The sequence below is a fragment of the Bison bison genome, unplaced genomic scaffold (assembly GCF_000754665.1).
Source record: "Bison bison bison isolate TAMUID 2011002044 unplaced genomic scaffold, Bison_UMD1.0 scf7180017864043, whole genome shotgun sequence".
Classification (NCBI taxonomy): domain Eukaryota; kingdom Metazoa; phylum Chordata; class Mammalia; order Artiodactyla; family Bovidae; genus Bison; species Bison bison.
In genome coordinates, this window is record NW_011494615.1 from 3,308,877 (window position 1) to 3,330,966 (window position 22,090).

The 22,090-nt window shown below is 46.6% G+C and overlaps 1 protein-coding gene across 1 annotated transcript in view; it reads right to left on the reverse strand.

The window, feature by feature from the left end:
- Positions 1 to 1,660: 1,660 nt before the first annotated feature.
- The window catches only part of XYLB (xylulokinase homolog (H. influenzae)), a 42,492-nt gene continuing 22,062 nt past the window's right edge, over positions 1,661 to 22,090 (reverse strand). Inside the window, exons 13-19 of the mRNA XM_010835502.1 lie at positions 21,169 to 21,284; positions 20,446 to 20,519; positions 19,631 to 19,727; positions 14,757 to 14,815; positions 12,464 to 12,551; positions 9,813 to 9,907; positions 1,661 to 5,098 (exon numbers count right to left, since the gene is read on the reverse strand). Of these exons, the coding sequence (XP_010833804.1) occupies positions 5,021 to 5,098; positions 9,813 to 9,907; positions 12,464 to 12,551; positions 14,757 to 14,815; positions 19,631 to 19,727; positions 20,446 to 20,519; positions 21,169 to 21,284 (607 nt within the window). The 3' untranslated portion in view covers positions 1,661 to 5,020. The remainder of the gene's footprint in view (positions 5,099 to 9,812; positions 9,908 to 12,463; positions 12,552 to 14,756; positions 14,816 to 19,630; positions 19,728 to 20,445; positions 20,520 to 21,168; positions 21,285 to 22,090) is intronic.

Sequence of the window (22,090 nt, forward strand, 5' to 3'; positions counted from 1 at the left end):
TCATTATAGTAACTTAGTGACATTGGCTAATGGAGGCTACATTTTGATACACGCTTCTACTATTGCAGAGAGAGAGAGAGCCTGGTAAATTACATTTAAGCTCTTAAAATTTCTACCAGATTCTGAGCAGATAGGGGCTAGGTTGGTGGCTGCATACCAACCTAGCCCCCAACCTTTTGAATCTTCCAAAATTCTCACAGAGTAACTACATGGAAGAAGAAAACAAAGAACAGAAAATCCATGTACATTTACAATAAAACCAGGTGACAAGGTTTCCCCCAAAACACCAAAATACAAACGAACCGAGATAACTACCAACAGCAATAAAAGCTTCATGGACTAGTCTCTGTGCAAGGGGAAGCTGAGGAATGGGGTGGAAAAGGTACCTGGGAAATGCAGAATCCCAAAATAGCTAAGAGATATTCACTGGAAAGCATTGACTCAGTAACTTAAGAACAGTAGGCGAAACCAGAAGGGGTTTTCCCCTTCAATTCAATAGTGAGTGAATCAAAGAGCCTCTGGTAAGAACAGAAAAAACTAGAATAGTCTGTCCTTGTGAACTCTTAAAACTGACAGGCCAAGCCTCCTTTTTAGGTCAGGCTCCTACAAGGTGGAGAAACCTCTGGAAGTGCTGGATAAGATGTTTTACTTCCAGTTATTTGCCCTTCGGAGCCATGACAAGAAAACTGGACAAAAGATAGGAGTCAACTATCTTTGGATTTTGTACCATCCTGAAATCTCTGTGAAAAGAGAAATAGTTGAAGTGAGGCTTACGATTGCCCCTGCTTTCTGCCTGGAGACACATTCCGGTCCACAGCGCAGGGAGTGCATTAAACAAGCAGAACCTGGCCGCCTTGCAGAGCTGGGATCAGAGAGAATGGTTGGAGATGGGGAAACTGAAGGAGCAGAGTGGAGAGAGGAGGGCCCCGCATTGAGAAAGCTGGAGGTCTGCAGACAAGTCTCCTCGGGGCTTTTGCTGAATTCAAGGTGTCACATCCTTAGAATCAAACTCCATGAGGGAAGCAAGCAAGCAAGCTGAAGAGCTCCAAGCCTGGCACAGAACACTTTTTATTTCTAACTGGTTAAAGTGGACAAGTCCTTACTCAACACCCAGGACACTGAGAGTGAAGACTCAGAGAGTCACTCCAAGGGCAGTGGGGCTGAACCAGCCCTAGAGTCAAGGCTACTGTAAATCCACACTACCAAGCCTTGCTGTGATCAAGCTGGTCTACAAGTAATTTAAATACCTACCAGACAACAGGTCAACCCCTTTTTAAAAGAATTCAACAAATCTGGCTTTGTACCATGAAAGAATTTACAATGCCCAACATTTAATTTTTAAAATTACTAAATATGAGAAGCAGCAGGAAAAGGTAACCATCAGGAGAAAAATCAGTCATTAGAAACAGACAGAAATAGCACAGATGATGTTACTATCAGTCAAGGAATTTTTAAAAAGCTATTATAAACAGGCTGAAAGACATTTGGAAACAGGAACATCATGAAGAGAGAATGAAACACTTCAGAAATGGACTTTCGGGAGATAAAAGAAATACAGTGTCAGGGGACATATGTATGCCTATGGCTGATTCATGTTGATGTTTGGCAGAAACCAACACAATTCTGTAAAGCATTTATCCTTCAATTAAAAAACAAACAAAAAAGAAACATTGTCTTTTTTTATTGGGTAGAATTGACATTTTTTCCCTGTATTTTTAATTCATTTAACTGTTTTATTTTTATCAGTGTTACAGTATTATAAAGCTATACGTCACCTATCACTGTTTTAATTATATCCTATAGATTTCATTATCAATCTTTTTTCTCTCCATTAATTTTTCTTTTTAACACATTTCTATAAGTATTTTATACCCAGGTCTTGAACATTTTTAGTTTTTATTTTTGCTCCACTGTGCAACTTGCAAGATCTCATTTCCCCTACCAGGGATCGAACAGAGACAGTGAAAAGTGCCGAGTCCTAACCACTGGACCATCAGGAAATTCCCTCAATCACTTTTCTGGACACTCTGAAATTCTGCTTTATGTTTTCCCTTTGCCCCGGGTACTCTGACTTGCACATTTTACCTTTGCAACAGAGCTCTTTGAGGTTATAAATATATACATGTATAATTTTTTTTTAATTTATCTATTTATTTACTTATTTGGCTACACCAGGTCTTAGTGGGATTTAGTTCCCTGACAAAGGATCAAACCCAGGCCTTCTGCATTGGGAGAACAGAGTCTTAGCCACTGGACCACCAGGGAATTCCCATGACAGCTCTTTATACTGTCCTCTTTTTTTTTTAATTTAGTTGTTACTTCTACCTTGTCAAAACATGTACCATTTGATACTCTTCTCCCACCCCAATCCCCACTTTCACTTTGGTCTTAGATCTAAATCGATTCAGTGCTCACTAGCAATCCTTTTGCTGACGTTTCCCCAGTGATCTCCTAATTGGATGAGGCTTGATTTAGTAGAATACTGAGGAGTTATGTGTACAATATTTCCTGAGCTCTTGCATGATTAAAACTTTTTAAAAAACATCCTTGATACTTACAGGGCAGTTTAGCTAGACACAAAACACTCCGTTCATATTTTTTCCCTGAGTTTCTTGAACATGTTGCTCCACTGCTACCTCACTTTTTGATGCCAACCTGATCTTTCTGGAGACTTTTCTGGCCTTTTGGCCTATAGAAAATCCCCCTCACCTTCAAAGGATAATAGTTTGCTAGGAAGTATCTCAGCTGATCATTCTGAGTCAATTTTCCAAGTAACTAGACAGGCCTATTCAAGACACGAATTCAGATCTTGTTTCCAGGACTTCCTCTTTGGATAGTTTTAAATATTAACTCTGTTTCATTGTTTTATCTTTTGGCTTCAAGACTCCAATTTTGCCCGTGTTAATTTTTCCTTGCCTATCTTCTCTGTCATTTTCCTTCTGGGCCTTTCCAGCTCTTCACGTTGTTTTTGCTGTCTTAGCTTTCTTCATTCTTATCTTCTATATGATGTATAGTACTTGCAGTCATTCCTATTTTCATTTGGATATGTTGTAATTTAGTCTTCATCATCTAGGGTGATTTTATCTTTCTGTTCAAATTCTTTCCCAAGCTTGGGCCATTCTCTTTTCACCTTATCTGTTGTTCACATTTTTATTCTGAGTTTCTAGATTTCTGATCTGTGGTATTCTTTCATAGCCACAATTGTTTCTTATTTTTTGAAGTTCATGTTAGAGGGTTGGTATAATTTACCTTCTGTTGCTTTTTACGTGAAGTATTTCATTAACTTTAAAAGTTATGGTTCTCACTTTTCTTCTCGTATTTGTATAATGAGCTCCTTTTTCTGTTTATGTTGATATCCCTGTAATAATGGGCAACTCTATGGGGGCAGGGGTAAAATGAGTGGATTGAGCGACTTTCTCTGTTTTTTGGTAGGAGACTCTTGTTTGTTGGTTGGTAATGGAATTTCTTTAATAAGTAATGTCCAAGTGGTGGTGAGGTGGGGGGAGAGTTCTTCTGAATCTTTGACCTGCTGTTGATGGGCTGTGATCTTCAGCTTCTTGCTTCCTTTTTTTGCCTTCATCCATGGAGCTTAGAAGGGTATCACTCCCTTTCCAGATGACTTCATCTTTTTCAGATGTGATCTCTCTTATCCTACTTAAACCTCTAAACTCCTTCCCTTGACTTCCCACTAGTCTCTGCTCTGATCCTCTAAGGTCTCAAACCTGTTGCAGCATTTGTGTCCTCTGGATGAGACCATGAGTAATTTGGTTTAACCCAAGTCCAACTTAGGTGCAGGCCTGTAGCAACAGAAAAATCTGGAGGATTTTTCAGGAGGCAGGTCACAGAGGACTTTCTACGTAGGCAATTTCAGCAAGGAATAAAAGGTTCTGAAGTAAAACAGGGAGGGATGGAGAGAAAGGAACTACTTTTAAGGGATTACTGAAGGAATAACCAAAGTTACTTGGTGACTGATCTGAGGTGGGAAAGCAGATATCTGAGTTCTAAGTTTGGGTTCCTGAATGAATGAATGGATAGATGGTGGTACCAATTCACTGAAACACGAAGTCTGGACGAGGAGGTTTGGGGAAGGGCATGTGAAGATAAGTTGCTTCTGAAGTACCCCTGTGAGAATGCTGACCAACTCCAAAGAGAGTTCTGGCTGGAAACACAGAGCTGGGTATAACTAGTATTTAAGGAGCAGTTGAAGTCCAAGGCTAGATGAAGTCATCCAACAAGAGAGGACAGAATCGGAGGGAAGGAGGAATGAGAACAGAGATTTGGGGCCTAGCAATAATTAAAGGGTAGACAGGGCAGAAGGCTCAGTAAAGAAGAAAGAATGAATGATAAATAAGGAAAGTGGGTGGAGAAGAAAAAGTAACCCACTCCAGCATTCTTGCCTGGGAAATCCCACGGACAGAGGAGCCAGGTGGCTACATCCATGGCATCCAGAGTTGAACATGACTGAGCACACACGCACACAAGGAAAGCAGGAGAAAAGCTGGAGGCAATGGCTATCAGAAAGAAGACAAAAAGAAGAAGAATCACTGCAATGGACTAAGACATACAAAGTATGTTAAATGTATCATACTAAAAACCCAATTGCTTTCAGAGGATGCTTGGGGATCAACTTATCATCCTGAAAACTGGTGAATAAAGAGGAAAGAATCTATTTATTTTGCTTTGTCTTTCCCAATCTGCTGATTTAGGTCCTGAAAGGGGAAAAGTCACAATTTTTCTTGGATATATCCCAAGCTCAGTGTTATCTTGCCTCCTGGGATAAAGACAGGAAAAGAGAGATGCTTTCCTGCCCTGGGCACAACGGCATGGGGACACAAGCAGCCCATCTGGGTTCAGGAGGATGTGCTAAGATGGGCTTTAAGGTGGTCCTGGGCAGGGCTGGAGCACCGCAAGGAATCAGGTGGGGAAGTGGGAAGAGCAGAGCTGCCCAGAATAGGGAAGAGGATCCCAGCTTTCCAAGGTCACATCTCCAAGTGGGGCGGGGGGCCTGGGCCTGCAGAATTCACTCCGGAGGCCCCCGGGTCTGGCTCAGGATTCTCTGCTCAAGCATGGCATACCGCTGGAGGAGGGCCTCATAGACCTGGAGAGGTGGAAAGAGCAGTTTAGGATGGGGAAGGGAAGGTGCCACTTACATCTCTTTGCAAACTACAGTTTAAACTTTTCCATCCCGCTCACTGGCAATTTAACATTTTTGCTGGGCAGACAAAAGAGAAGTGTCAATTCGCGAAAGATGAAACGGTAGTAGTTCCCCAACCTGTAGTTTAAGATCTTTAAAAAATGGGAACTTGAGACAAGAAACCAATTTTTGTTCTTAAATCTACAAAACATTAAAAAATTCTGATGAAAGTGCCTGGAAATGACTGTCTCTTTGCACAGTTGGTAGAAGTTGGCGGTGCAACACTTTTGGAAATCACCTCAACTTTATTTACATTTGGATAAAGGGGCTCAAAAATGCCCATAGCTTTCGACCTGGTTATTCTACTCTGCAAAGCTCCCCTAAGGAAATAATCCTAAATGTAGGGTGCTAGGTACACCAAGGGTCTTCTCAGACACCACTAAACATTCAGACTCATAAGACTACTATGGGTTACACCCTGACCCTCAACAGAATGTACTGGAGAAACGTGAGTGCTGGCACGGTGGCTGAAGGGGCCCATGAACAGTCTGTACAGGTGTCCAGGGAAGGGTCTCTTTGCCTCCCTGCCTACCTACCCTCCTACCCTCCAGGTCACAGCTCAGATGCAAGGAGATGAAATCCACATCTTACAGGTGCACTAGCCTCATTTCCCACAGAAGTATCTCTCCCAACACCTCCATGGGCAAGAGACGTGCCTGTAAGAGGTCACAGCACTCAGGCAGCCCTAAGTCTGACTTACCCTTAGGTATCTGTGTTTTCCCACTTACGATGCAATTTCCTCATTCAAGGCCATACGGCCATAAGCAATGTTGCCTAGTAACACTGTTGACATTCCATTTTTATTAAGTCTCAAAGGAAACAGAGCTGGAACATTAACCAAAGGTCAAATTCTCATGCAGAATAGGGAGAGGTTTTGTTAATCCTTTACCCACATAGGGTTAATTATAATAATCAAAAAAACTAGAAGCAACTGCTCTTAAGACATGGAAAATGCTTGAGAAATGTGGTTCATCAGCCAGTCAGAATATTATGTAGTCATTAAAAATAACATGTAGGCACATTTTTCAGAATATAAATACTTGGTTGTATTTATTGGTTGTAAAAATCTATAGAATTTTAAAAGTGGGATAAATCTGAAAGAATGCTTTAACACACAATCAGGCAAACTGTGACTTGGGGGAATATTTCTTGACGAAAATGAGGCATAAAATGGAAAGTGAAGAGACCTTGCAATATAGAATGTGCTATGCTAAGTCACTTCAGTCGTGTCCGACCCTGTGCGACCCCATAGACGACAGCCCACCAGGCTCCCCTGTCCCTGGGATTCTCCAGGCAAGAACACTGGAGTGGGTTGCCATTTCCTTCTCCAATGCATGAAAGTGAAAAGTGAAAGTGAAGTCGCTCAGTCGTGCCCGACTCTTAGGACCCCATGGACTGCAGCCTACTAGGCTCCTCCGTCCATGGGATTTTCCAAGCAAGAGTACTGGAGTTGGGTGCCATTGCCTTCTCCGAATATAGGATGTAGAGATTTGTAAAATTAAAATCTGTCAATAGAGTAATAGTTGCAGATATTCAAACAATAAAGACTGTGGCTAAAAGAGCTAAAAGAAAAAAAACTAAAATGGACTACAAAATTATGTATATAGTGTGCTGTATAATAAAATAAAACCCAAACCAAAAAACCAACAAGGGAAAAGTGGCCAGAAAGAAACACAAGTCCACATTCTTCCTCTTCATTCCTTTTATCTAAAGCTCTTTTCGCCTGTAGCTTGCACAAGTGTAAGCCTTGCGGTTCAGGTCAGTGAGTGTTACAGATAAGACATCACAGACCAGCAACACTGAAGACCAGGGATCCATATTTCCATGGGACTCACATATACCACCAGGAGGTCATGCCAATCTCAATTGGCTTAATTGGCCCCTAAGCCAAGGACTTTAGCAACTGATTATGCAACAGGGCCTCTGCCCATGAACTCAATGGGGAAGTAAGGGGGCCTTTGATCTCCTCTCCAAGGAGGAAATTGGAACATTCAGCTGAGCCTACAGAGAAAATACTGTTCCTGTCTCAAGTTTCCACTTGAGCATACAGGTGCATCATAGAAGGCAAACAGAGGATGCTGCCCGGCTCTCAAGGTTGTTTACAATCCAGTCCTCAAATAAGTCACTTGTGCCAACAATCACAGGCTGTCACTGCTTGCCACCTAGTGCTGAGAAGGATTCTGAGGTTGCACTTGGGTTTAAAGAGTTCCACGAGCTTTTAGCGACCGGTCATAAGCAAGCCAGGGAGAGTGGCAGGACACACGCTGAGTATTCGCCACCTGTCAGGAGGCAGTCGCAGCCGTTTGTTACCCTAAAGCTTTCCCCAGCTACGTTCTTCCTTGCTGGCCTCCTTCTAGAGAGGATAAAAGAGCAGCCAGACTCTACCCCAGGCTGACCGTATAACCAAGGGGTCATCTGCTGGAGGAGTTGCGGGGAACAGAGTGGTAGGTTTCTCCCTGATAAGCAAGAGTGTGTGAGGAGGCCCTCTCTGCCCAAAGGCATGCTCTGATTCCTGCCTGTGAATACAGCTGTGGGCGTCAGGATGTTAGAAGCAGCTGCACACATCCCTGGTCATGTGGCGTATACCTAGCACAGCACTATCCGATACGGTAGCCACAAGCTACATGCGGTCCTGAGCGCTTGAAATGCGGCTGCTGCTGCTAGCAGAAAATACATACCAGATTTCAAAGCTCATCCACACACACACACACAGTAAAATATCACACGAGCAACTTTTCTTATCAATTACATGTTGAAATGACAGTATTTTGGACATTTTGAATTAAATATATTAGTCACTTTTTTTTTTAATGAGAATACCAGAGAATTTAAACGACATACGTGGCCCTCATGATGTTCCCTTTGTCCACTGATGACCTGGAGAACGTCAAAGAGCCTGACCCCAAGCCCTGACACTGCTGAACCACTGAGCCAATACTAGCAACACCACCGACCTCCTGTTGTACAATAAACCCATGCTAGGCAAGGGTTCTTTTTAAGCCTCACAATGAGTAGGTTAAAAGCAGGCTGGACAGAGTTCCCCTGTTCCCAGACGAAGAAACACAAGTTTGCAGATGAGGAGGAGGCAGGTAAAGGTCATGTGAAGGTCACATGGAGAGGGAGAGTCACGATAAGAATCAGAACTCAAAGGCCCTTTATCTCAAGGCAGGCTCTTTTCGACTGCACTGAACTGCCTTTTAAACAGGACACACAACAGAAAGTAACGGAAGCCTGGGCAGACCCCTGTGGGCGGGTTATCTAGTCACCTGGAAAGCAGGAGCTTCTGCTCCCAAGACAGGCGGGGAGACAGTTCTCCAGGGTGTCTCTACACATCTTGTCACAGCTTTTGTTCCTGACTATCTCTTCAAGGGTGTCTGTATAGCAAAAACCCTGGGAAGATGGAGAGAGGGGAAACTGGTGTGCCGATCAGGATCAGAAAGATAATGACTCCTTTGAGGGCCAAGGCTGGACCGGTTTGTTGGCAGCTCGTTTATGATGCTGGGGGATTCCTAAGCTTGGGGTCCCCTCAGCTGGGTCACAGACACAGTGAGAGCACACTATCCACGTGGGTCCACTCCACTCCGCCCCACAACTCTTCATGGCCAAGGAACACCGATACAAACGTGGAGCCTACACTGCCCACGGTACTGACAGTAATAAAGCTGTCTGTTTGGGTCACCCCTGCTCCTGGGCTCCAAGAACCTTCTGCAAACTGGAAACGTGGTGCAAACTGTCCAGACTGCCTCTCGCTACAATTGCGTAACACTCAAAAGAGTCATCCCAGCTTCAGAACTTCTGTAGGATTGGCCGAGGGCTCCACTGAGATGGCACTGCAGCAGCTCCTCTCCCACCTCGGCCCAGCCCTGCCTCTTTGCCCTTGCACAGATGCAGATTCCAAGAGTGCCCCCTCATAAATCTCCTACATGTGAAAGTGTTAGTTGCTCAGTTGTGTCCGACTCTTCGAGACCCCATCTGTAGCCCGCCACGCTCCTCTGTTGATGGAATTCTCCAGGCAAGAATACTGGAGTGGGTAGCCATTCCCTTCTCCAGGGGATCTTCCCAACCCAGGGATCGAACCCAGGTCTCCTGCATTGCAGGCAGATTGTTTACTGTCTGAGCCACCAGGGAAGCCCATAAATCTCCTGCTTCCTCATCAACAACTCAGGGTCTGCTTTCCAGGGTAGCAACTTGTAGCAAGTGGGGTCTGTGTTCCCCAACTGAGGAACCACACAGTTGTCTTGGATCCAGACTTCAGATCTGAGCGGTAGAAGCCCAGCATGTCTTATGCTTAAGTGACAGAAATCTTTCAGCGGCTTCTGTAATCCTGTGAATTAGAAACAAGCACCCACTCCAAGGCATCAGAGCAAGGAAGATGTGCCCAGTGAGCCATCTCATCCCTGGGGCTACAAGATTAGAGGTATCTCTGAATCTCAGAGACAACCTGCTTCCTTTGCTCTGTTTTTTTGACAATTAAAAAAAAAAAAAAGTAGATTTCCTCTTCAGTTGAGCACATCAACTGTAATGGAGGTGACAAAGAAAATACTTACCTTTTGGAAATAAGAACCTAGTGGGTTTTTCACAATGCAAGTGCCACAGATATATTTGGATGGTCTCTTACCTGAGACGCTCCTGGGGTTGGGGTCGCAACTAATCTGGGATTTGGGGCTAACTTCACAATCTCTGCGAAGGGCGTGTCTGTTCCAGCTGCAAGGCCTAGAAGGGACAGCTCATTTTGTATCAGTGCATATTGCAAATGAAGGCATTACCCGGAAATAGCATTTTTATCTCTGGAGTGAGAATATGTTCTAAAACTGGATTATGGTGACAGTTGTACAACTTAATAAAGTGTTTTGTTTTTTTTCTTTTCCTTTATATTGGCTGTGCTGAGTCTTTGTTGCAGCACACAGGCGTTTCTTGTTGCAGAGTGCAGGCTCAGTTGCTCCGAAGCCTGCAGGATTTTAGTTTCCCTATCAGGGATCAAAACCATGTCCCCTGCATTGGACGGTGGATTCTTAACCACTGGACCACCAGCAAGTCCCACTACTTAGTAAAGTTACTAAAACACACTGAATTGTATAGTCAAGCATGGGTGATTTTTTATATATTATACAATTGTACCTCCATAAAACCATCTTAAAAAGGGGGAGAAAGAGAGGAAAAGTTTCACAAGCAGCCCTCCTTCTCAGCAGGGCCTAGTTTGTCTGAAGTGCATGTTAGGAGGCAGCTAACCTCTGACCTCTGACAGAGGGGAGGGTCTGCCTGCCTCCCCTTCCTCACGTGACTCCACTCTCCCCATGGCTCACTGCATTGCAGTCACCCCAGCTTCACTCAATTCCTTCTTCCCAGAGCCTTTTCACTGGACGGAATGTTCCCTCCTCTCTTTTCAAAGAAGCGGCCTCTAAGAATATCCCTGCCACCCCTCAGCATCTTCCACTTTCCTCAGGGCGTGTCACACTGCTGCCACAGATTCAAGGTCTCTCCCTTCCTGAGGTGGAAGCTCTGAGAGGCCAGGACTTGGTCTCCACTGGAGCCCTGGTGTCTAGCACTCTGCCGGCATCCAGGAGGCGCTCAGTAAATGCTCACCAAGCAAAGGAGAGATGGGCCTGGAAAGAGGGAAGGCAGCCGGAGGTGGGCAAGGAACAATGAGGAATTTCCAAGCAAATTAAGGAGCAGTATCAGACTGAAGGGAAACTCAAGACCACCAAGAGGGAAGGAGGGCCCACTAAAGACGCGAGGCCTTCCCTCGGAAAGCTGGACTACCCCAGTCCAGAGCTGTGTGGATGAGGGGCCAGGGGATGGCAGGGTGGCCCCCAGAGAGACTTCTCCAAAGATTTTGGTCCCCCTCCACTCACAGCCTGGCTTTGTGTGACTGGTTTTTGTCCCTAGACATAGCTGGAGAGAATGGACGTGGACATAAAGTGGAAACTGGTATTCTAGGACTTAGCTCAGGTTTTTGTTTTAGATGGTAGCACAGGGCAGGATCTGTAGGTAATCTCTGGCAACTAAACAGGCGCAGAAGGGAATTCCCTGGCTGTCCACTGGTTAGCACTCGGCACTCTCATTGCCAGGGCCCGGTTCAATCCCTGGTCAGGGAACTAAGGTCCCACAAGCCAAGCAGCGCAGGAAAGAAGAAAAAAGGTGGTACAGAAAAATAAGAAAGAAAAACAGTGCAGAATAGTAGTGGAGGCCCCAAGGAGCAGTTCCTTTCCTGTTTTGGCAGAAGGAGTATAAAGTGAACCCCTCTGAAGGCTGAAAGCTTATGGAATGGAGTTTTCAAAGTTCTGAGAAAAACATTTTAAAGTCCTTTGTCCAGCCAAGGTAGCATTCTTTGGGAGGGTGGACATGTAAGCCCTCAGAAAAGTATCACCTACTGAATTTTTTCTTAAAAATGTATTCAGGCTGTATATTCTAACAAAACTAGCATAGAAATGAAGAAGGAAAAAGAAACTGAAGGGAGTCACCAAAGAAAAAAAAGAAAAGAAAGACAAAGTCAAAGGTAAGTGTAGATAAAAAGTCAACAGGATGTAAAGTTTGATTAAAAACAAGAGTCTAGAAATAAATTGCCCAATAATCTTTATACGGAGGTGGCACCATGTGGGATGAGGCAGACAGGGGTGAGGGAAGGGAATGAAAGAGTAAGAGTTTATTAAGAGAAGGCTACGCTCCCTGATTAATTCTCAATGTTCAAAGAAAAAAATACAAGGTTAAATAGGTGTGTTAAGAAGTTAAGGATAAATGTGCGAAGAATGGAACCGCCAGAGGGAAAGGACACAGCCCTTGAGGTACATGGGTGGGCAACCTGAGCAGGCAGGGGACGCGGCAAACGGACCACATGGGTGAAACAACATCCCTGTGGGCCTTTGCTGCTCCCCTAGTTTCTGCAATGCCTCCATCAGAGCCACGCTCCCCCCATGGAGCTGTCCAGGGTCCTGGACTTCTTGGCTCTGAAGCATTCACCTTTGTGTCCATTTCCTGCTCTCGTTGAAAAGACAGCTCTGGACGTTATCCACCCCTCCTACCTACCCGCTGTCCAGACTCAGCCCGAATGCCCTCAACCAATGTCTGAGCAGGCTTCATTTAGTTAGGACTGTGCCTCTCTTTTCCAGTTTAAGTAAAGAATAAAGCCACAGAGGGTTTGGGAGGGGAGAGAAGTGAAGCCCGCCATGTTCCTAAAGACTGGGAACACCCCAATCTCCCCTTTCCACTGTCCTCAGCCCAGCCAGTGCCCCAACCGCTTCCAGAGGTGTCTGCCCCCATCCATCCACCTACCATGGAAAGCTCGGTAAGCAGAGCCCACACAGGCTGAGTTGGCGGTGTCTATGACGTACACGGGGGCACCAAACACATCTGCAAGCACCTGGAAAGGACAGAGGTTCTTACTGTGGTGAGTCGTTCCTCAGAGGGAATGTGGACACAGACCTGAATTTCCCAGGCTCTCTTTTCTCATGTCTTCTGATACCTTCGATCCCACCTCTACTGCCTTAAAGGAAGTACATTTGACCATGCCACCCTGGTGATCCCAGGGCTCAGGGTGACCTGGGAGAAGTCCTCATTGCAGGGCCGCAGATCTCCAGGTTGTCCCTGCAGTGTTCGACCATTTTATCAAAGACAAGGAGGAAGTTTTAGACTGAATGCTTAGCAAACAGCCAAGGTGGAGACGGCTTGGGCTCTGACTATTACTAACAAGCTCAGACAAACCCAAACTAACAAGAGCAGGTCTTACAGGGATAAACATAAAGCTTTCCATGTAGGTCCCCCAAATAAATTATATTAGTTTAGAATAGAGGGCCTGTACTAAGAGGAGCTCACGTGGAAAAGACTCGAGGTTCTTAGTTGATGAGAGATATTGGGGATGTGCTTCCCTAGTGGCTCAGCAGTAAAAAAAAAAAAAAAAAAAAAAAAAAAAAAAAAAAAATTCCCCCTGCAATGAAGGAGACATGGGTTTGATCCGTGGGTCAGGAAGATCTCCTGGAGAAGGAAATGGCAACCCACTCCAATACTCTTGCCATAGGAAATTCTATGGACAGAAGAGCCTGGCAGCCTACAGTCCATGGGGTCACAAAAGGGTCGGACACGACTTGGCAACTAAATGACAGAATTGTTGATGTCCCAACAGATCCCCTTACTGGGCTGGTGTGCACCCTCACCTACACGTCCTGAGAATTGGCTAACAGTTCATGACTGCCTCTCAAAAGAATTGCTCTTGGTACTGCACATGCTCAAAAATGCAGAGAGTGAGACTGAACAGAAGGACTTAGATGCAGATTCTCTGGTCATTGAACACATCCAGGTGAAGAAAGCCCCCAGGATGGGACGCAGGACTTACAGATCTCACGGTCAGATCAACCGGTACATAAGCTCTCCTTGCCACACTGAGACAATCCTTACTGAAAAAGAACAGATTGCTCCTAAACCAGAAGAGGAGGTTGCACAAAAGAAAAAGAGATTCCAGAAGAAATGGAAGAAACAAAATCTTATGGCCCTGGAATAAATGCCGGAAAAAATAAATGCAAGTAAAAGTGGAAAAAAAAAAAAAAAAGAATTGCTCTTGGAGCTCCCCTGGCAGTCCAGCGGTCAAGAGTCTGTGCCTCGCCATGCAGGGAGTGCAGGTGTAATCCCTGGTCAGGGAACAAGGATCCCACATGCCGCAGGGCACAGTCAAAAAATAAATAAAATTTTTGAAAATTGCTCTTGGCTGAACAGAGGCTCCCTCTCCCAGGAGGTCATTCTCACCTCTTCCCATGGTAGCTAGTTGCCCCCTTACTCCAAGGTGGAGCCAAGCCTGCAGCATAGCTCAGGTACCTCATCTCCACCTGGCATGGAGCTGAAGCTGACTCTAGCCAGAACCACATCCTTGCTTATCCTTCTTCTCTTGCCCTGCCTGCTTCCCTCACACCCTTCTCCTGGGAGCACTCTCCCAACAAATCACTTCTGGAAGAGTTCCCATTTCAGGCTCTGCTTCTAGAGAACCTTACCTAAGGCAAGTATGTTACACATCAACAGTTGACACACTTACTCAAACAGCTAAGGCAGCCTCAGGCTTATCTAAAACTGCTCAGTGTCCCAGTAAGACACTGACAGACCCACGATGTGACGGCCTGGTTGTCAGATGTTTGCAGGTTGATTCCACTTTGGGTCATATATTTCTAACACAATGAAGGACCAGAAAGACAGTGACAAAGTCTGGCGACTGTTTAACAAGAGGAATGGCTGGGAGAATCAGAGTTTAAATTGGAAGGGGGAAACCTTGAGGAAGACAAGAACACTGGCCTTAGATGTCAGAAGATCTGCTGTGAAAGACAGGCACTTTCTGTGTGACTCCAGAGGCCGATGCTGGGATCAGAGAGTGGAGCTGGACAGGGCAATGGATTTCATTGAGCGTAAGATTGAATCTGTTCTCCATGTGAGCCGTAAAGAGCTGGCTTCCTGGGAGAGAATGAGCTGTAAGTTCCCCATCTCTGCCGAAGTGGGAACAGAGGCAGTGTTAACTGCTGAGTCCCTTGCTCTTAGAAGTATTAGACATGGAAGAGGCCCCAGTGCAGAGCTTGCTACCAGCGCTTACCTGTAGGATGTCTCTGTTGTGAGATGCTCCTCCAGTGGCCAAAATCTTTGTCTTGGGCACTGCAAGGAAAAACAAAAAACAAAACAAAAAAATGGCCGTCACAATTCCCCCAAGGCAGAAAGGGCTGTTGTTCAGAGTTCTTCTACCACAAAAGGCTAGTGTCGGGTCAATGCCTCTTGCTTGTCACACGGGGCTTGGGGGGAGATCTGAGGCTGGCTCTGTCCACGTGGACTTGTGAGGCCACTGCCTCACCCACCTCTTGGGGATGCAACTCAAGAGGGCACACAGGATGGTTCTAAGGTCCTGGCAATGTTGCGCTTCTTTTTTTTTTTTTTTTTTTTTTAACTTTTCAAAAGTATTTATTTATTTACATTTGGCTGTGCTAGGTCTTTGCTGCTGCGTGGGCTTTTCTCTAGTTGCGGTGCGAGGGCTTCTCGTTGCGGTGGCTTCACTTGTGTGGAGCATGGGCTTACAGGCTTCAGTGGTTGCGGTGCACGGGCTCAGTAGCTGACCAGGAATCGAACCCATGTCTCCTGCATTGCCAGGTGGATTCTCTCACTGAGCCACCAAGGAAGCCTTAGTGTTGTATTTCTTAACCAGAGTGCTCAATGAACAGGTGTTTGATTTTTTACTGTTTTTACAGTTAGCTGTATGAAGCATATATTCTGCTGCATGCAAGATATTTTCCACAATGAAAAATAATAAACTGCCATCTAGTAATAAAGACATATAGTTCCACTTCAGGTTACAGTGGAGATGGTCAAGAAAGAACATCCCTTGTACTGTAACAATGAGAGACTGCTGAACCAAAAAAAAAAAAAAAAAAAAAAAATATATTTATTTATTTAATGCTAACAAAAAGTGGTAAACACAGGGAATTCTCCAGTGGACCAGTGGTCAGGACTTGGGACTTTTACTGGTAAGGGCCTAGGTTCAATCCCTGGTCAGGAACTAAGATCCCACAAGCCATGTGGCATGCCCCACTCCCCCACAAATAAGTTGTAAATGGAAAGAAGTGTAAATAAATTCTGAAATGAGATGAGCCCTTAAATGCTGACTTGCCATACCTGTAGTACAAGATAGGTGGCGTAGTGACCCTCCAGAGGCATATAAACAACCAGAAGAGAGAACCTGCCAGGCATTAGGTGGTGTTGGTATGAAAAAGGTGTCCCAAAGGCAGAGCTAGTCCTCTGCATCCCCACGCCTCCCCCACGGGCCGTCTAAGTGGTGATGTGGAAGCTGGAGCAGGGCAGGAAAACAGAGGGAGCGCTCTGTAATCTCATAGTGCTTACATCCCTATACTCCTGTGTCACAGGACTCTTTTACAATAAAAAGGCATTTATTTATTATGCAGGTATTTGAAAACAAATGTTATAAGCCCCTCTCAGCCTCCCCCATCTTTGCCCTCGGCCATGAAGAGAGTGCCTGGGCTGGGAAGAGGGGAAGGGATGACAGCCAGCTAAGAAAACAATTCAGGACACACAGGTAGATGTTCCCGTGTGATTCCATGTTGGAAAATCAACCCATACTCCATTCACGACTGCGAGAGGAGTCAGCTGGGCGCGATGTAAAGCACCACGAAGGCTCTGACAGAGTTTGGGTTTGTATGTACCCTTTGTAGGTAAAACGGGAACAGGACTCTGGCTTTATAAAAATAAGCTCATAAAGGGGACTGTAAGAAAGTGCTTCCAGACTGCACAAGTGGTTAGGGAAACGAGATGGGATTATAGGTGGTTTTCTCTCCTTTATTTTCAAAACTTGCTATTATAAGGCTGCTTTTTTTAAAAAAAAGTTTTTGGCTGCACCACACGAGATGTGGGGCCCTAGCTCCCCAACCAAGTTTCAAACTCGTGCCCTCCACACTGGAAGCACAGTCTGAACCACTGGACCGCCAGGGAAGTCCCTAAGGCTTTGTTGCTCTTATAAGTCAACCTAAACATAACGAAACATACGTGGAAACGTAAGCTGAAAAGGAACCATGGCGTTGGCCCCGCCCAGCTGGGCACATATGTGTCCTGGTGTCTAAATATCAAGACAGGGATCATTCCTTAAAGGAAGCAGATGTAACCCAGTAGTTAAGAATCTAGAGTCTAGAACCAGAGTGGCTTGGTTCAGAAGGTCTGCCAGCCTGGAACAAGTGACACAACACCTTGAGCCTTGGTTTCCTACTTTGGGAAGCAGGAGTGATATCCACCCCAGAGATATTGCTGTTAATAAAGATAAAAGTGCTTAGGAACCGGGCTGGGCACACAGTAGACACTCGGTACATACTGACACCTGCTATTATCATGATCACCAGTCTTACTTCAGACATCTTTTTATTCTTCTTAGACATTATTAAAATGAGATTATGACTGTTCAATACAGAAATGAGAGGGACCTCCCTGGCGGTCCAGTGGTTAGGACCCAGCACTTTCACTGCCAGGACCTGGGTTCAATTCCTGGTCTGGGAACTAAGATCCTGCAAGCTGCTCAGCTGGGAACATGATGCCTGCAGTCCGTGCAGCCCTTGGGCCCTTTTAGGTTCAAGCATGTCCATTCATGTGATCTTGTTTTAGAGGAGTTCAGCAGAGCTGGAAGGACAGATTTGATTCACCCTGTTAAGCTTGCTAAGAGGATAAGTAACTTTACGCTGTTTGCACAAGAATTGCTTCAGAGGCTGGGAATGCTGACATGATTGCACTAGTCCCCTGGAGCCCAGGAAGGTCTCTCCACTCTCACTGCCTCTCCCTACATACTGGGCCAGTGGGGACAGCCCCCCAAAGTGCCCCCTGCTGACGACCAAAGAACCCTTCCGGCCAGTAACTCATGTCCACCTCAGCTCTGGCCCTGTCCTGCTCACCTGGGCTCACTTCTCAGGGAGCTTAGAAGCCTGTGGAGACCCTTGGGGAAATTTCTTTTTACACTTTTGGTGGAAGAATGGAGAAGAGTGGGACTGTTTATAAAAGTTCAGTTCAGTTCAGTCACTCGGTCGTGTCCAACTCTTTGTGACCCCGTGGACTGCAGCACACCAGGCCTCCCTGTCCATCGCCAACTCCTGGAGTTTACTCACACTCATGTCCATTGAGTTGGTGATACCATCCAACCATCTATCCTCTGTCATCCCCTTCTCCTCCTGTCCTCAATCTTTCCCAGCATCAGGGTCTTTTCCAATGAGTCAGTTCTTTGCATCAGGTGGCCAAAGTATTAGAGTTTCAGCTTCAGCATCAGTCCTTCCAATGAATATTCAGGACTGATCTCCTTTAGAATGGACTGGTTGGATCTCCTTGCAGTCCAAGGGACTCTCAAGAGTCTTCTCCAACACCATGGTCCCATTGCTAAGACTCTACGCTTCCAATCCAGAGGGCTCAGGCTCCTTCCCTGGTCAGGGAACTAGGATTCCACATGCTGAAATGAAGATCTTGCATGCTGCAGCTAAGACCTGGTGCAGCCAAATACATAAATCTTTAAAAATGAAAAAAAAAAAATGTTGTTGAGCTGTATACATCCTAACAAATGCACAGGTGCACCATATGCTGACAGCCTGACGTGTTTTCAACTGAAGACACTTGTATAACCTATGAAACAGAGTCTCACCAGCACCCCAGAGGCACCATGGCCCCCCGGAAGGTAACTACCAACCAGCCAGACTTCCAATGACAGCAGACACTTTCGTCTGCTTTTGAACCCGCTGTACACGGAATCTGTCACACACTTTTGGGTTGGTTTCTTCTGCTCAGCGTTTTCATTTGTGAGACGCATCCATTTTGCTGTGCTTGGTTGAGGCTGGTTTACCTTCATTTCTGCATAGGATCATGTCATCTGAACACCCCACGAGGCATTTATCCTACCTTCGACAGACACTGGGTTGTTTCCAGCACGGGTGTCAAGCACAGGGCCCCGGGGAGTGGCCTTCTGCAAGACTTTAGTGAACACGTGTCCACATCTCTGTCCTGCATCCGCCGGGAAGTGAGGTTGCCAGGTGGGTTTGTACGCAGCTTTAGTAGCTGCTGCCTAACGGGTTTCCAAAAAGGTTTACCTAGTGCCTACTTTTAAAGTGTCGTTTTTACCTGATAGGTTCAAAGACATAAAATACACACTCCACAGGACTTGGATTGTCGGTAGAAGTATCATGAGACCCTCAAGCTGAGAGGATTCCAGGGGGTTCGACCTTCTGTTGACCACAGCTGCTGCCCAGAGGGATAAATACATCTCAGAAACCTGGACTCTGTGGTCGGCTGGTCCAACATCCTTCAGACTCCCCCAGACCATTCCGGCAACATCAGTAGGGGCACTCACTGACCTCCTAAAGCTGCCCATCCATCGCTCAGTTCTTAGAAGTCCCTTCCTCCCGTGGGTCTGCCCCGGCCCTGGTTCTGCCCTCTCCATTGCAGGTCTCTCAGTTCTGACGGTGGTTCTACATCCCCTCTCTTACCTGTTCAAGCTGAAATGCCCAGAGCTGTGCCCCACGGGCAGGGGTGTGCCCAGAAGGTGAAGGTTCAGTGATGGCCCCCCCCAGGCCTTTGCCACCCGCATTGCCTGTGTGCTCAGGATCCCGAGCTTAGGACATTTTGTCTGCAGGATGGGGCTGAGGGTTATAGACAGATCTCTCAAATCCTACAGTTCCTGGCCAGGAGATGAGGCTACTGGTGCCAGAGCAGAGAGGCAGGAACAACCCACCTCCTAGTCTACGCCTGCCCACAGGAACAGTCCACCTCATCCCCCCACCAGGTCCAGGCTCTATTTCCCTCCTGCAAAAATAAAGACCCCGTGATGGAGCCTTAAGAGTGTCCACGAGGCCTGGTGTGAAGGCAGAAAGGATCTCAAGCACCTCAGTGTGTGAGCAGGACCCCTGGGCCCCACTCCAGAACACAGTCCCCTGGCAGCTCACTTACTGACTCGATAGCCCAGCGCCTCAGCATGAATCTTCTTGGCCATGAACTGTCCCTCGATCAGTGCTCGAATCTCTACATCCTGGGGGAATGCCGAGACCTGTCTCCAGGAGAAAGTGGACAGAGTGAAGGGCTCTCATTGTCCACTCACTCAGTGTGTGCGTGTGTGTGTGTGTGTGCATGTGGTGTGTATGTGTGTGTCTGTGGATATGTGTGTGTGTGTGTGTGTGTGTGTGGTGTTTTTAAACAATAGCCCAGATCTGGTGCTCATGACAGACCTCCACTGGAGCTCACCCATAAGTGGTGTTCTTGAACCACTGACTTTGCCTGTCAAACACACACACACACACGCACACACACGCACACGTGCACTCACGGCCTCACTCACCCCAAAGTGGACTTGGGGAGTCAGAGCATGGGAGAGCTCAGGCTCAGTCTGTATGGGATTAATCTCCAGCTTATGGGATTAGCAGATACAAACTACTGTACATAAAATAGATAAGTAACAAGGATTTACTGTAAAGCACAGGGAATCATAGTCAATATCACGTAATAACCTATAAAATATATACAGGTTACATATTTTTTCAGAATATAATTTGAAGAAAAACTGAATCGCTGTGCTGCACATCTGAAACTAACACAATATTACAAATCAACTACACCTCAAATCAAAATTTTTTTTCAAGTATTTGTTTTATCACTGGCTGATTAAATGAATGAGGTCCCTAAAGCTAGCATAATTTCATAGGTATTTTGAAAAATTTAATAGTCAAAAATGGAGTCAACGTAGCTCAACTGACCAATAACATACATACCTCATGGTTTTCTGCAGTAAACCTATGGTGCCCGATAATTTCTGGGGTGATTTCCATGACATCAAAATAAAAACCTGAAACAAGACCAGGAAAAGATTAGCTATCAGTGGTCAAAATTAAAAGATCAGCTTCTCAACAGCTTTGGAAAAAAGCAGGGTGAAATGACCCTACATCCCTGTTCCCTGGGCCTCCCATTCCCTGGAGGAGACTGTGAATATTCTAAGGTCCTTCTCTCCAGCAAGACAGAGGGAAACTGGAAAGGCCTAGGCTAGCTCCTCATGGAGACAGTTCTTCCTACACTCACCTGGCAGCCCAAGCCAGGGGGCAGCTGGCTGTCCAACTAACCCTACCTAAAATGCCAGCACAGGTTTGACCCAGGGAGGCATGTTCCCTCCCTGCTCAGATGGCCTGCCCCAGGGCGGGGCACTTTTCCTAACAGGACCTGGTGTCTGGGGCAGAAAGCTGCATGTGGGGATGCACCGGGGCAGAGCAGACACTGTGGCTGCCACCTCTGATGCTGTCACCAGGAGCTTCCAGGGCACAGAAGATGCAGCTCTGGCCTGGTCTGCCGCTCCCCGCCTCACTCAGATCGGGGGGGGTCCCACATGAGTTTTAGGGCCCATAGAGCAGAAGTGGAGACAGTCAGGGCTCCCCTTGGCTCCTCCCCGGCCCTGTCCTGCCCCCCCAGCAGCTGTTCCCTCACAGGCCCGCTCAGCAGCCTACCCAGGTTTCCGCCGTTCCCCATCTCCGTGGACTGCAGCGCCTTGGAGAACTCGCTCCAGGAACCAGAAGCAGACTCATCGCGGATCTTCTCTCTCATCAGGGAGCCGTTTTTAAAGCTGCAGAAGTGCACACACAACCCTGAGGGAGGTGCTAGGTGCGTTCTGAGTGGATCCACGGGCTTTGGGGAAGAGTCCCAGGTAGAGGGGCTGCAGGTCAGGCTGGACCCCACCCCAGCCAGTGCACAGCAAGGACCTGAGGTTCCGCCTCATGTAGCAAGCCCGGTGCACCTCCCCAGGAGTCACCAGAAAATGCACTTGTCCTGGGGGCTCTGTCTACAGAGGAGGCTGCCACGGAAGAGTCCCAGGGAGAGACAGAGCTGTGGTTTCGGCACATTGTACCCTCTGGACAATGGGCAGAACTGGCCAGATTTACTAGACTGACATATTCTCCAGTGGTTCCTGGAGCTTAAAGGCTAAAAACCTTCTCTTGGTAGCTTCCAGCAGGTCGCCAAATGCCTGTTTGGAAGATGCAGAACAAACCCCTTTCATGAGAACTGTCAGGAGGCAGGATGCCCTTACTGCCATTGGTTGAAGGTCCACCATGTGCCAGATACGTCGTAACATCACTATGAAGTAAACCTCTTGATCCTCCCATTTCATGGGCAAAGTGTGGCTAAGATATGCTCTGGGGTCTACCTCAGGCCACACGCAATACAGGTGTTGGGGATGGAATTTGTACCTGGGCTTGGGAGAGACTTCAGGTCCTGGGCGCTTCCCCCCACGCACCCCAACACCAACTCTGCTCTCAGAAAGACCCAGTGAGTCCCTGGGGTCTCAGGTGCCCCCAGAGCCTGCTCAGTGGAATGCCCCGGGGGCTCCACACGGTGCCAGCCCTGCCCACACCTCCTCCCCCACACCCAGCC